The following is a 16,135-nucleotide window of genomic DNA, read 5'->3' on the forward strand; positions in this document are numbered from 1 at the left end:
GTGTGCATTTTGTAAAATAATTGTTTCATCTCAGTTGAAAATGAGGAATCATATATTGGAACATACGGGTGAGTGCCCCTTTAAATGTTTGATATGTGAGAGAACCTTTATCCAACTACATCAAGTAAAGAGTCATTTGTTGAAACACTCTTGGGAGAGCCCTTATAAGTGTGATTCATGTGAAAAATCCTTTACAACCAAAAAATATATGAAGGCCCATACAAAGGTTCATATTGGTGAGCGGCCTTATAAGTGTGATATATGTGGAAAGTCCTTCACAACCAAAAACCATTTGAATAGACATACATTGGTTCATACTGGAAAACTACCTTTTAAGTGCACAACATGTGGAAAATGCTTCACAAAAAAAAGAAATATGAAGGACCATACAAAGGTTCATACGGGAGAGCGACCTTATAAGTGTGATACATGTGAAAAATCCTTCAAAGCCAAAAGCGATTTGAGAAGACATGCATTGATTCATACTGGAGAGCGGCCTTATATGTGCACTACATGTGAAAAATCCTTTAAAAACAATCAGGAATTGAGGAGGCATACAGTGCTTCATACTGGAGAGTGGCCTTATAAGTGCACTACATGTGAAAAATCCTTTAAATCCAATCAGGAATTGAGGAGGCATACAATGGTTCATACTGGAGAGCGGCCTTATAAATGCACTACGTGTGGAAAATCTTTTAAAACCAATCAGGAATTGAGGAGGCATACAGTGATTCATACTGGAGAGCGGCCTTATAAGTGCACTACATGTGAAAAATCCTTTAAATCCAATCAGGAATTGAGGAGGCATACAATGGTTCATACTGGAGAGCGGCCTTATAAATGCACTATGTGTGGAAAATCTTTTAAAACCAATCAGGAATTGAGGAGGCATACAGTGATTCATACTGGAGAGCGGCCTTATAAGTGCACTACATGTGAAAAATCCTTTAAATCCAATCAGGAATTGAGGTGGCATACAATGGTTCATACTGGAGAGCGGCCTTATAAATGCACTACGTGTGGAAAATCTTTTACGAAAAAAAAATGTATGAAGGACCATACAAAGGTTCATACTGGAGAGCGACCTTATAAGTGCACTACGTGTGGAAAATCTTACACAACCAAAAGCAATATGAAGGCCCATACAAAGGTTCATACTGGAGAGCGGCCTTATAACTGTGATACATGTGGAAAGTCCTTCACATGCAAATCCCATTTGAATAGACATACATTGGTTCATACTGGAGAGCGGCCTTATTATAAGTGCACTACGTGTGGAAAATCTTTTACAGACAAAAGCAATATGAAGGCCCATACAAAGGTTCATACTGGTGAGCGGCCTTATAAGTGTGATATATGTGGAAAGTCCTTCACAACCAAAAACGATTTGAATAGACATACATTGGTTCATACTGGAGAGCGGCCTTATAAGTGCACTACATGTGGGAAATCTTTTAAAATTAATCAAGAATTGAGGAGGCATACGATGGTTCATACTGGAGAGCAGCCTTATAAGTGCACTAGATGTGGAAAGTCCTTCACAGCCAAAAACTCTTTGCATAGACATACATTGGTTCATACTGGAGAAGCATCATTAAGTGCACTACATGTGAAAAATCCTTCCCCATCAATAAGGAAATTAAGAAACATCATTTGATCCATGCAGGAGAGCGATCTCATAAGTGCACCACATATGAAAACTTCTATAGAATTATATAAGATTCGAAGAATTTTAAACAATTGAAATTAATTCTTTACACTTATTCAAGGGAACATACATTGTTACATGGTAGAGAGCAACTTTACATGTGTAGGACATGCAAAATGCTCTTTTAATTATAATTTCCATTATAGCAGACTTGTATTAATTATTGATAGCCTTGAATGTCCTTACGGTATAAGTGTATGTTGTCCTAAAATGTCAAAGGGACTTGACACATTTGTTCATACCAGAGTACCAAGTTTAAAGTTACAGTTGTTCAACCTTATTAAAAAGATAATATAATTTACAATTTGTACAAAACCATTTAGGATATTGTTTTAAAAATTTCAGTAAAAAACTTACTGTATTAAACTTATTGATCTTTTTAGTTGATAAAATGTTCAAGTGGTCACAGAATTAACTTTAACAAATCCACTTGTACTTTCTATTTGTAATAAGTTACTTTTATAAATAAATATTCATATAAATATAAGTTCTTTAATTTTACCATTGTGCAAACATTACATCCTCTTTAAAATACTCTTAGATACAAACATACCAATTATACACAAATAACTAAATACTGTCAAATAATTATAAAACAAAATGGCATTTGTGCAATATATGACAAAAGAATACATAATAATTTATAAATAAAAAAAACGTAATGTTAAAAAAAAAATTTTTATTTATAAATCATTTTCTACTTTTTTAGTTTTTCATGTGTGTGGATGTTAAATCTATTTCAAGCATCTATATCAGATTAAGACAGAGGCATGTGGAAAATCTAACATTTGTTTAGTTTCTTTTCACCTACTAACTATAAATATATCAATCTATTTAATTTATTGTTTACTTTATAGAATACTAAATAAATAACAATTGACATTATTAACAAACACCTTTATATATGCAATCAGATTGTTTATCTTTATTTTTAAATTTTTGTTTGTATAAAGAATCTCTTGGGAGCATAACCTGTACCTCTTAACCTCTGCTCTTCGAACTGTCAAATTTAAGTATTTACAGCTGACTTAAATTAATTGATATATTTACATTATTTCAAAATGTAAACATGGAAAATTTGGAAGCCCATGGTGCGTAGCCCAAGGGTAATATGAAAGTTAAATGATATAATATTGCATTTTCATCCATTTGTGAGTTATGTTTCAAATTTCGTGTCTCTAGCTCATCAGGAACTTCGTTTATAATTGATATCAAAATTTGTAGGAAAGCGAGCTAATAAAAACAAGTCTCTAGCTCATTGGGAAGTATCAAAATTTTCAAGAAAGCGAGTTAATAAAAACAAGCCCATGGGGCGTAGCCCAAGGGAAATACATTGTCTTCCATTTTTGAGCTATGTTTCGAGTTTCAAGTTTCTAGCTCATCGGGAAGTTAGTATAAAATTGATTGCAAAATTTGTACCGGACAAGAAGCGAGCTAATAAAAACGTTTTATAAAAGAGTAGGCGATAAAAAATCACACAAGTGCAACATTAAATACTCCCACCGTAGCAAACCTGCAGCCTAAGCGAATTCCTATTCGTCTGATTTAATTTTCAGTTTTTAATAGATTTAAATACCTTGAGGTTTAACGAGTATTAAGGTTTGCTGCTACAGGGATGAGAGTAAAGTGTGTGTTTGATAAATTATAAAATACAATACAATATATTTAGCTTAGTACAAAATAAATAAATTTGCAAAGTTTGATCAAAATATATCCATAAAACAAGTGAACTACAACAGTTTACATAATCTCGATAAGAATCACATGGGAATTTTTAATTTACAACTTCACTGAAGGTTCTTGGATTAAAACATCTATCTATACATATAATACGCTAAGCCGATTTTTATGAACAGAACTCCTCCCTCATTTTTGGACCGATTTTGATGATTAAAGTGTCAAAAAATTTGCCCTGATCTGTAGTTTTGCAAAGTGTTTTTCGTTTTTTGATATCTTTATTAGTTTGGGCAGGATCTTCCATCAAAGTTGAGTTTTCTCCCATAAGATTAACATGGGGGAATCTAAATATTTAATTGGAAACTTTGTCTCCACTAATTTGAGAGAACGGCTGGGCGTAAAAACTTGGTAGGGGTGTCCAAAGAAAGGTCTTGGTCTGTAGATGAGTTATCAAAAGAAAAACGAAGTAAATTCGCTTAGGGCTCTGCCCCAGAAGCCTTTAAAGATCCCTCCACAGATTTGTTTACATTTTGGCCATGTGTATAATTACTTTTTCCTACAGTCACCCGACAAAGTTGGCTTCCTTGTACTGTTTATAGTACAGAAAGCTGCTAATTGCTGCATATTTATACTTTGCCGTACGGTTTATACTTTGCCGCACATCAGGATTCCAACGAAACAACACAAAACAGCGTGGTTCCATTATGCACGTAATCCGTGTACGCTTGGAAATAGGTTGGCAACACTTAAAGATAATTATACTATGAGCAGCTGATTGAATATTATAACTACGATTTAACCTGTCATTTTGTGTTTATAGTTTCGGTATTTCTGAACTTTCTGGACTTTTCTTTTAAACATTTTTAAAACCTTCCTACGATCTTAATAAACAAGAAAATACCTTTTAAGCATTTCTTTTTAGGCGCGGAAACCACTTCAAATTACAAAAACATACGGAACTATATTCTCAAAACGCCGAGCACATTTCTTGCCGAGGAAAAATAGCGGAGTGATATGGACCGCGGGTACTACTTTCTCTAGGGCACCATTTGTGTTGCCAGCTGAACCTAAAAACGTGTTGCATAGTGTTTGAAAGACTAATTATTTATATGCTATATAGTGACTGTAGGAAAAATATAATGTGTAACACGAGTGAAAAAGGCCTTTGCTGCACTCGAGATCATTCCACACTCGCCTGCGGCTCGTGCGTAAACATTGCTCTCGTGTGCAGCAAAGTGCCACTTTCACCACTAGTTACACAAATAACTATTTCCTACAGTCACCCGACAAAGTTGGCTTCCTTGTACTGTTTATAGTACAGAAAGCTGCTAATTGCTGCATATTTATACTTTGCCGTACGGTTTATACTTTGCCGCACATCAGGATTCCAACGAAATAACACAAAACAGCGTGGTTCTATTATGCACGTAATCCGTGTACGCTTGGAAATAGGTTGGCAACACTTAAAGATAATTATACTATGAGCAGCTGATTGACTATCATAACTATATACGATTTAACCTGTCATTTCGTGTTTATACTTTCGGTATTTCTGAACTTTCTGGACTCTTCTTTTAAACGTTTTTAAAACATTCCTACGATCTTAATAAACAAGAAAATACCTTTAAAGAATTTTTTTTAAGGCGTGGAAACCACTTCAAATTACAAACACATACGGAACTATATTCTCAAGACGTGGAGCACATTTCTTGCCGAGGAAAAATAGCTGAGTGATACGGACCGCGGGTACTACTTTCTCTAGGGCACCATTTGTGTTGCCAGCTGAACCTAAAAACGTGTTGTATAGTGTTTGAAAGACTAATTATTTATACGCTTTATAGTGACTGTAGGAAAAATATAATGTGTAACACGAGTGAAAAAGGCCTTTGCTGCACTCGAGATCATTCCGCACTCGCCTGCGGCTCATGCGTAAACATTGCTCTCGTGTGCAGCAAAGTGCCACTTTCACCACTAGTTACACAATCGTACTCCCTTTGATTTTTCTGATTTTTCCCTTTGATTTTCATTAAATAACTATTTAATGAAACAGCTGTTAATTTTAAAACTGTACTTTAAACAACACACATTTATTGGGAGTTACTGAATAGTCCAAAAGAAGTACTTGCAATGTTATTTTCTGATTTTAAAATTGATTTTCTTCTGTATCATGTCATGTGTTGCAATATGAAGTTCCATTACGAAATCAGTGGAAAATCCTTTGATCACAATAACTCTTACAATTATTTCTTATTGAACTATCTATTTTACGGGTTGGTGTCTGCCTTTTTCACACCTTTCCCTATATTTTATCATACTATCCTAGAGAGATAGGTTCATGAGATTATTGTCATACATGCACATGTCACACATGAATCATTGGAAAAATCTTCGATTGTGTAATACAATACAAAATAATACAAGTGCAGAAGGGCACGATGCCCATTTGAGCCGTGTCCATGTTATGTTAAATTAATATTGGTTTACAGCAACTGAATAAAACATTTTACAATATTTATGTAGAAATAATGTGCATGATTTAGAAACTCATTAAACTGGAAAGTTGCAATATACAGCAGAAGCAGACTTTTCAGAGAGGTTACTTCGATTCATTCAGCTTAGTGAAAACATAATATAGATATGTATACAAGTAAGAACTTGAACTCTTAGAGAGCCTTTGACTGTTATTAGACTAACAAAAAGGGTTGTGCATGTTTACTATCTCTACTCAGCAACAAAACCATTTAATTTATCTCTAAATTATATATTCTTAAAGTGCACTGAGCAGCAGCCTAAAAAATCTATGTAACTTATAATATAGTTACAAAATGCTCAAACTAGCATTGTGATGTTTATAACTTGGCTTATATTTCTCCAACAGAAAATTCATCTGCATCAGAAGAATTTTATTGTGCCCTTACCGTTTCTAATAACATCCAAACACAGAAACCTTGCCTAAAATAGAACCTATCTTGACAGATTATTTGCAGTGGCCAATATTATTGACGTGGCCCACTGGGTTGGTAACATTATTGAAAATAACACGATATTTTGGCTGTAAAAATGGCCCAATGAGTAAATACTATTTAAGCAGCTACTGTCATGACAGAAAGGTCATATTCCTTTTAAACTAGATCGCATCATCCTTTATAAGATACGTTGATTAACAATGCATGTAAACGTCATTATTTACGTAACAGCCAACTTACATTATTTTTTGATTTTTTTGGAAATGCCACATTACTATGTCATTCGCATTATTTGTTGCCAATGAAGGTGCACGACCATATAAATGAGGAGGCCCCTAACAGTTAAAAAATGAAAGCCAACTTCACTTCAAGTATATTCCACTACACCTAACATTCCGTAGAGAGATTATATTGACAACTTTATGTAACTGATAAGGCTGAGACAACTAACTGACATCCCCCATGTCAAGGAATTCCAGCTTTAACAGTAACCCCACAACCAATTTCTCAAAACTGTGCTAGAGTATTATTCATTAGCACAGAAGTACTATATGAACTGACGCGACGTGACGAAGGAAAAATCAAACTTACACTGTAACGGATATACCTACATTTGAAGTTAGAACGTGTCTTCCCAACAAATAGATTTTTTCAAATAAAATCATAGATTAATCTGTATTACACTGATGAAACCGCGGAAGTGTTTAACTACAAAATATCCATCAATACGATTTTAATACTATTTGAAGGTTCTTCCAAAGGAAGAGATACCAGATAGCATACTAACAACTCCGATGACGTACAGTATGGGACATATTTTATTCATTGAATAAACCATATTTGGTAACTGACACAATTAATATCATTATTTTTTTACACTGATTAATCTTTAAACAATGCTAAATACTCAAAATATGTATAATTTCACCCAATTTATCGCAGTTAGATGAATAAGCGTAAGCCTTGAAAGTAACCGTCGATTTCGACGGGTTTCACCTAGTATAGTAAGTAATGTAATTAGAACTGAGTAAATAGAGAGTGCGGCAAAAAACCTATCTATTTTCTTTAGCGCACTATTCAGCACAGGCCATCCGAGGGTGGTGGGAGTAGGCTCGTTGGATAGTCTATACTGTATAAATAATAATGTATAAATAAATGGTATTGTATAGACTATACAATACCATTTATTTTAGTCATACAGCAGCTGTGGTTGGGTTGTATGAGCTACGTGCAGTTGTTTTCTAGTAGTTTTTAAAAAGTAGTAAACCAGTCATTGCAACTCAGTGGCAGTTCTGTGCTTTTATTCTATTAGGTCGACATGGAGAGGTTCCGTCGTGATTATCTGTATGGATAACACAATTATAAAACAGATTATTGTTCTAATTGATCTGTAGGGATGAAAATTAACCTCAGAACTTGTGTATCTAAGCAGTCAGACATGTTCGAGTAGCCAATTGTTTTCGGGCGGGCCTGCGAGGACTGTTTTCCACAGCAGCATGAACTCTATCGAATGTAAGTTGTCTGGCATCCGATCTGACTTTGGATGGCCTTTCAGCTTCCTTTTCAATGCAGAAGCCGTTGTTCTAAACTTAGTAACCCACCACATTATTGTGATACGCAACGGAACTTCTCCATGTCACCCTAATTGAAATAATGTGTGAAACTGCCGATTCCGCTGAGTTGCAATGAATGAATTCAATACCTTTTAAAAACCACTCCATAACAACCGCACGTAGCTTAGGCGACCACTGCTCTATTACTACAAAACAATAGCATTGTGTAGGCTCTCCAACGAGCCTACTCTCACCACTCTCAGACGACCTGTCGCTGAACAGCGCTCTGCAGAAAATGGATTGGTTTTTTTGCCGCACCCTGTATATCTAAAATTAAATATTCCAAATCAGAGTAAAATAGACATTAGACAAAATCTTTATTGAAATATTCCTAGAGAACATTCATGTGTCAGGTAAAATCAAATTAAGGCTTTTCTTTTTGGACCTGTGGGCAGAGCCTCGGTTGTATACAATGGTTTTTTACTTATCTCTGTGATCTACTCTTCTCTACTAATCTTACTTATTTCCTATGATCAATGACAAAACCATAGACTAAATAAAATAACTCAACAGTTAGGCTAAGATTATACTAGGACGCTGGCGTCCGGGATGCTGGCATCCGAGAGACTAGCGTCCCACCTCCAGCCGAAAAATGACGTGATTTGTGTTGGGATGCTAGCCTCTCGGAATGCCATTTTATTTCAATGTTTAGTCAATTTTTGTTTATATCTATTTAAACAACATTAGGTTTAACGAGTACCAAGGTTTGATGCTTTAAGGGGGCTAATAAAGCGAGTTTTTATTAAAATACTGTATTATTAGCTTAGTATAAAACAAATTGGCCAAGTTTAATCAAAATATATCAAAGTAAATTCAAACACTTAACAACATTTTCTATAAAAATAACATGGCAATTTTTAATATCTCTTTTTTAATTTTCTCCATAACTAATAACAGTACAAAAACACTTAAATATACTAAATTATTTGTTTTTAAGCTCATTAAAATTGTCTAGGGAGAAATTGAGATTTTTTTAGTTTTATGGGTCAAAAATGACAAACCCCCTTTTTTTTGGCACATAAAACCCCGTTCCCAAAGTATGTTCATGCTGGTTTGCGAACTCGTTCAAATTTATCCCACCCTTCACTTTAAAACCAAATTTCTTCAAAATAGAACAAAAGTTACTCCAGTTATCACGTTTACAGACATATATATCTAATATATAAAATTCTCGTGTCACAGTGTTTGTCTGCAAACTCCTCCGGAACGACTTCACCGATCGTTATGAAATTTGGTGTGTAAATTCTGTAGGTATGCAAATCGGACGTAAACTATTTCCCGTTTCGAAATTCTTAAAAGGGCTCCGCCCCAGTGGCTCTGGAGTTTCCCATGTTAACCTTATGAGAAATGGAATTAATGAATCTTAACAGCTGTTTCAATTAAACAAGTTGGTTCTGTTCTATGATGTTCAATAGCATTAAAGTTACAAGGATTACCAACAGGGTGCAGCACTATTATTTCTTTTACATTTATGACAACAGCTAATTTGCAACCAAAAGGTGAGTGAGCGTAACCTGAAGGCAAGTGAGCGCAGCGAACGAGCTCCAACCTAAAGGTGAGTGAGCGTAGCGAACGAGCTCCAACCCAAAGGTGAGTGAGCGTAGCGAACGAACTTCAACCAGGACGTGATTGAGCGATACGAACGAGATCATCTTGAAAATTAAACGTAACGGTACTTTCTTTCCATCGGTCTGTCTTAGGGGAAACCTACAACTTAGGCGATACGAAGTTCACCGGGTCAGCTAGTATATATATATAATATTTAAATCTGTATGAACGGATGGTGTTTTTGGCCTCTGGGGACATCAATTTGAAAAAGATCGGTCCTGGGCCTAGGTTTTACCATGCCACCTACGGTAATAACTTCGAGCTTTCGGTGGTTTTTTTTAGCATCCCGACGCTAGCATCCATAGTATAATCGCCTCCATTTGATTTAATGCCCCGCTAGCGTCCCGGGCGCTGGCCTCTCGGACGCCAGCGTCCTAGTATAATCCTAGCCTTAGTTCTAAAGAGTATTTTTATATCCATCCAGCTGTTAGTACAACAAAATTATACTGCACTAAAACAAACCCAAGATTTTAAATGCTGCTCTAAAAGTTAAATTAGAACAGCTAGTATTTTACTATGTATATTTAAATAATTTGTTACCCTCTTACCGATTAAATGAATGTATAAATGATTTTAGCATTACACATAGTATATCAATAAGTCAACCCTATGTATGCAATTTAATTTTTATCCAAATGCTGAATTTGTGTCACAATCACTGAATGATAACAGCTGTTAAGCAAATGGCATTGTACCAAAAGCTAATCTAGAATTTTAGCGTCTGCTACACTTGTTTATAGCTATTTACATTACAAGTGTAGTAAGAGCGACGCAGGTGAATGTTATGCAACGAGCGAAGGCAAGTTGCATAATTCAACAAAGTGATGTAAACACGCTCTTGCGTAACGTGTAACGTACAAGATTTTACCTGACCCGACAATATTCAGGAGGTTACGAGCAATATGCTTCATTATCAATTTCACTCATCTTCTAACAGTAACGTTCATTTACAAACAAAAGCTAGGTTAGGAAAATTCTTCAAAGCATAACAATTAAATTCAAACACACAGCTGATTTCTAGCGTTGAACGTCGGCTCCATAGAGGTATATTTTTTAAGTTATCCACTCAATGTTATTTAAATGGGTTTCATTACATCACCGAGTGAGTTTTTTCAACTTTACATCACTCGAGAAGTAAGGAAGTTGTATACATCACGCTTGGGATAGGGAAGTTTAACATGACGGGTTAGGTAAAAATTAAAACTTAATTTCTAAAAAAAACTGAACCTTTAAACTGAAATCTTATTTTCAAAATTAAGGTACCTAGATCCCAAAATTATCTTTCTTTAAAAACGGTTTCAACCAAAAAGTCATGAAAATACATCAAGTGGTTAGTTCACAATGAAATTTAAAAAAAAACCTGTCACGACTTAAATACAGGGTGTCCGGTAACTCTCTGTACATATGTATATTCCTTAGGTCAAGACAAACACTTCAGCATAGGAGCATGGGTCTGTGGTGCCTAGTTTTCCGTCTGTCTGTATTTATGTGTTTTTTACAACTTTATAAAAAAATTTCAAGTGGCAAAAAAATTTAAATTTTATGTAGTTTTCAATGATACATTATTTGTTAAATATGATATTTTATAAAATTGTAAATGACCAATACAACATGGCATTTTTCAGGAGTGGCAAAAGTCTTACCCTGACATAAAGAAAATAAATTCAAGTCATCACAGTAAAGGTTCATATGATTTCTTATATAATACTTTGAACAGCAGCTGAAAAGGGTATTATAATAAACACTATAAAGAACAAAATGAAAGTCAATAATATGCTCGATAAAAATAGAATTTTTATTACAACCAGCATTTATGCTAGATATCTAAGCTCAATTAAACTATTGATATGTAAACAACCTACTTTGTAAAAAATCAAAGTTAAAATTAATTACATAACTTATGTAAAGCATTTGTTTTGAAGCCAAAAGTACCCATGAACTTTTGAGAAAACTACAAGTGATACCCCCATAAACCATGTACCGGTACTTAAAATGTTCGTCATGACGAGAAACCTTGCGCAAAACTATTCATTATTTAATAAATTGCCCTTTAAGGTCGTAATTGCTTACTAAAGGGAAATTTCCATATACCTCATGTTAAAAATACCTCAGCTGTACGTATTTGTATGTTATTTTTTCAATTTATTACCTTTTAAAAATCAGGTATGATTATTTGTTTGCATTACTGTATTCTGTTTTGTTCATTTCAGCTTAACTCAACCAATCAATAGTTATATTAATTCTTGTGAAGTCAAACGGGGTGACCCCGTGGGTAACAACTAGTTATTTTAAAGCAAACTATGAAATCCCCGTCAGACATAGTTATATTTAGCATCTCAATATTTTGAATGCCATGTGTACAACCATAGACTAACCAACACAAGTAGACTTCTCATCCCATTGTAAATTTTGAAGCAGGTTTTTCGTGTCTATTTCATGTACGTGACACATAGGCGCTAGTGTCGACGAAACTTTGTTTCTATTATTTTAGGGTTCATTTCTTGATTTGTGCTGTACTGTTTGGTTATATAACTAGGGGACAAGTTATTATTTATGATTAGATCGTATTATTTGGTTAAACGAGGTTTTAAATGACTGTAATAACGGGAAACAAATTGTAAACAAAACACGACCTCTACATAAACCGTACAGAACTAACAATAAAATTGTCTTCAGCTGTTCCATAAGGATGAGAAATCTACTAAGGGAGTATGTTTTATCTATGGTACAACCCTCATTTTGTTAATTATAAGATATTTATGAGCTATCAATATTATTGAAAAACCTTGATCAAATTATAAATAAAAGTGTAAAAAAATTAAATGTCTAATAAAGTCTGGTCTTTTTAACCATATTAAAAAGAGAATATTGTTTAAATAATATGCACAAAACCACCTGTAATGTTTATACTCGTCTTGATGCGGAATTAAATTAATTGGTTTTGAAACTAATAATAATCAGCTCTTATTTAGGCATGGGGAAGGTAGGTCGGGTTTTATGCAGATTCGTGACTGTATTAGGTAATTTGACGCTAGGTAAGATTAGGAAGGTAATGTGTAAGTTAAAATAAACCGACTCATTAATTTATGCTACGTCCAGAATGTTTTTGCACAGTTGAAATTAATAGTAGGTGAAACAAAATGATGTAAAGGCGTAATTCCTAATGAAATCTGAAAAATCATTAGCGAAAAGGATGAACAAAAGTTGTGTGGACCTATATACAGATTTTCTTTCATTTGTGTTTTGCTGGATTTCGACAATTTATGTACGTCTTTTGAAATAGCTTGCTACCCAGTCTTTGGCCATTCCCTCTATTCCTAGGGCCGCGAGTTTCCATAGGATGAGATTATGGCCCAGACAGTCAAAAGCTTTGCTGTAGTCAAGTAAGACTGTTGATACATGTCTGCGTGCTTAGTCATAGTTATAGTCATAGTCATAGTTCTTTATTCATTTTTTGTACATAGTTTGTACAGTAAATAGAGTCATATATAATACAATACTAAATCTAACTAAAAACTACTATTAACAATTTACCAAGCAAAAATGAAAAGTAATAACAAAAATATTTATATCTACAGTAGGTTATATCTGGGAAGTGAAAAATTATTCTTTGGAGTAAGGGGCCAGTTGCATCAAATATTCTTTCAGCAATTTCCTGAACTTGTTTAAATTATTTTCTCTTATGTTTTCTGGAATATATTTAAGAAAAGTATATCCTATGTAGGTTGGTTTCTTTTCAAAAAACTTTAATCTATGTGGCAGGATAACCTCACTTCTCTTTCTAGTATCATACAAATGAGCTGGGGACTTAAAATTGATAGTTGTACAATTCTTTGTTATGAGAGTAGTTTCAATGATATATTGCCAGTAAACAGTTAAAATATTAAGATTTTTTAAGTGTTCTTTTGCTGATGCGTCATACTAACTTAAGGATGATCCTAATTGCTCGTTTTTGCTGTTTTAATATTTTTTAACGTTTTTGCTTCTAGATGGTAAATGGTAAATGATTTGTTCGATTTAACTATTTAGAGCTATGATGGTGTACCTCCCTTTGAGAAAACCATGTTGGTTTTTTGTGATGAGACCATTGCTTTCCAAGTGACTCAGCATTCTTGACAGAGTGACCTTTTCTTTTATTTTGAAAAGGTTGATATTAATGAGATAGGGGAGTTGATTTCTTGTTTAGTGCGTGAGCCTTTTAGCGAATTTCCCTATAGGGAAGTAGCTATTACCGTAGGTCTCATGGTAAGACCTAAGCCCGGGACCGATTTACTTTTTCATTTTGATGTCCCCAGAGGCCAAAAACACCATTCGTTCAAATTTTTATATATCTATATATAGAGATATATATATATACAGTATATATATATATATATATATATATATGTGTCCATCCGCACGATAACTTGAGTAATTTTTGCCCGATTTTGATAAAATTTGGTTTGAAGGTGTAAGGTGGGATAAACTTGAATGAGTTCGCGAACCAGCATGATCGGACTATGGGAACGGGGGTTTATGGAGTGTTTTATGGGGTAAAAATAGGTTTTTCCCATTTTTGACCCTAAAAACACAAAATTTCACAATTTCTTTTCAAACCATTTTGTAGAGCTTAAAAAAACAAATAATTTAGTATATTGAAGCATTATTATGCGCCTAATTGTTACGGAGAAAATTCCAAAAATTGTAATTTTAAAATTCCCATGTTATTCTAATGGAGAATAAGTCAACTGCTGTAGTTTGCTTGTTTATGAACATATTTTGATAAAAGTTGACCACAGTACCTTTTAATATTCTACATAAAAAAAACTTTTTTACCCTCCCTGTTGCAGCAAACCTAAGTACTCATTAAACTAATTTTGTTTAAATAGGGAATAAATGTGATATTTTTAAGGAGACATTTTAGTTCAAATCCAATCAGGCAAATGGAAATTCGCTAAGTCTGCAGGTTTGCTGCGGCGGGGGTATTTTGTGCTTTAGATATATTTTTGCTATTTGTAGGGCTGAGGGAAATTGTCCAAGGCTAAAATGAAATTAAATGAATGTTTATTTTGCTGACAAGTGGAGCTGCCAGTTATTCGGCACAGTGTTTTACAACTTTTGATGGGACTCCATCTACTCCACATGACAGCTTTAAATTCATTGAGGCTATTGTTGCTAACACTTCATTAATGGTTGTATGAGTTAAAATTAGTGGCTGGATATTGCTTTGTGGTTTAAATAGTGGGTGTGTAATTTTTTTTAATGATTTTTACTTTTCTCTAAAGTGTTGTCTGCTATTTCTGCAAAAAATCGGTTTAGGTGTTCTGCAATGTGAGTAGAATTATCTAATATTTTCCCCTCTATTTCCAGCTGCAGATTTGGTTCTTCCTTCTGTTTACATTTTTTCTGTGTTGATGATCTCCTAGACAGTTTTAAATTTATTATTAGCACTTGTAATATATTCTGCAGTGGCTTGTCGCTTGAAGGACCTGAGCTTTAAATCACATTTTTTCTTCTTTTCCAACATTGTAGTGTTATCATTTACATTTCCAGTAAGCTCGTATTGATGCAAGGTATCTATAAAATCTTCTTTTAGTATTTAGACTTCTTCATCATACTGGACCTTCATTTTCTGTCCTTTCTGCTTAGCTCTTTTTTTTTTGAAAGGGCAGACATGGTCAAATATGAGCCGTACAGTCCTTTTTAATCCAGAGTATGCCTCTTCAGCATCAGGGGCATTGTACACCTTTATCTACTTTTCTTTGGAGAGTTCGATGCAGTAAAGTATTTAAGATAGTTCAGATAAAAGGTTAAGGTAGTGTACGATACCCAAGCTAAATACGAACTACTGATATGTAAACAACCTACTTTGTAAAAAATCCAAGTTAAAATTGCATAACTTTAGGTTTAGGTTTAATAAATTAAGCATTTTGGTATGTCATTAAAGTTGACTTTAAGTACAGTCAGGCTTGTCATCGTTTTTGAGACATAATTCCTCAATATCTTGAGTAATACAGGGTATTTTTGCCTTTACAAAATAACTCCATCAGACATACATTAAGTAGGTAGAAAGGTCGCTATAATTACATAACACCACTGGGAAATAGCAAATATGAATATTAGGGGTTGATGAGTGATAAATACGCTCTAAACCACAAAAAGAGAAGTCCCCTCTCTGTAAACAAAATTCCCCACCAATACATCCACAACATAGAGACTGTTCTTTGGGCTTATCATATCCCTTAAATTCTAATACTATTATTTTAAAGCAAAGTATGAAATCCCCGTCAGACATAGTTTTATTTAGCATCTCAATATTTTGAATGACATGTACAACCCTAATTTTGTTCATCAGATATTTATTAGCTATCAATATTATTGTAAAAACCTTGATGAAATGATAAATAAAAGTGTTACAAAATTAAATGTCTAATGAAGTCTGGTCTTTTTCAGAAGTGGCAAAAGACTTTCCCAGACTTAGAGAAAATAAACTCAAGTTCCTCGCAGTAAAGCTTCATATAATGTCTGACATAAGGTTGTACTACAAACAGCAGATAAAAATGGTATTCTATTAAACACTATAA

At 34.0% G+C, this 16,135-nt stretch overlaps 2 protein-coding genes across 12 annotated transcripts in view; both read left to right on the forward strand.

The window, feature by feature from the left end:
* Positions 1–16,135, forward strand: part of LOC128991523 (gastrula zinc finger protein xLCGF3.1-like) — a 66,533-nt gene that overhangs the window by 5,840 nt on the left and 44,558 nt on the right. For 6 of the 11 annotated variants that reach the window (XM_054414482.1, XM_054414471.1, XM_054414474.1 and 3 more), the window contains one exon: positions 16,005–16,114. The exons of 2 other annotated variants lie outside the window; for them this stretch is intronic. The gene's annotated coding sequence lies outside the window, so the exon portion shown is untranslated. Of the gene's footprint in view, positions 1–11,197; positions 11,256–16,004; positions 16,115–16,135 lie in introns of all 11 variants that reach the window. 3 more of the 11 variants (XM_054414473.1, XM_054414476.1, XM_054414478.1) reach the window with 2 other exon arrangements.
* On the forward strand, positions 12–16,126 carry LOC128993123 (gastrula zinc finger protein XlCGF26.1-like). Its single transcript, XM_054416881.1, has 2 exons — positions 12–1,331; positions 16,005–16,126. The coding sequence occupies exons 1-2, from the start codon at positions 41–43 to the stop codon at positions 16,124–16,126; spliced, it is 1,413 nt and encodes a 470-aa protein (XP_054272856.1). The 5' UTR covers positions 12–40.

Source organism: Macrosteles quadrilineatus, unplaced genomic scaffold, assembly GCF_028750875.1.
Source record: "Macrosteles quadrilineatus isolate MER2022 unplaced genomic scaffold, UCM_ALF_1.0 Scaffold_4__1_contigs__length_99947679, whole genome shotgun sequence".
Taxonomy (NCBI): domain Eukaryota; kingdom Metazoa; phylum Arthropoda; class Insecta; order Hemiptera; family Cicadellidae; genus Macrosteles; species Macrosteles quadrilineatus.

What these genes read in the sequence shown, in the direction of transcription:
- LOC128993123 (XM_054416881.1), top strand. Translation starts at nt 41, where the DNA reads ATGAGGAATCATATATTGGAACATACGGGTGAGTGCCCCTTTAAATGT. An exon ending in CCATACAAAGGTTCATACTG is followed by an intron (nt 1,332 to 16,004) that starts GTGAGCGGCCTT and finishes GGTCTTTTTCAG; the next exon opens with AAGTGGCAAAAGACTTTCCC.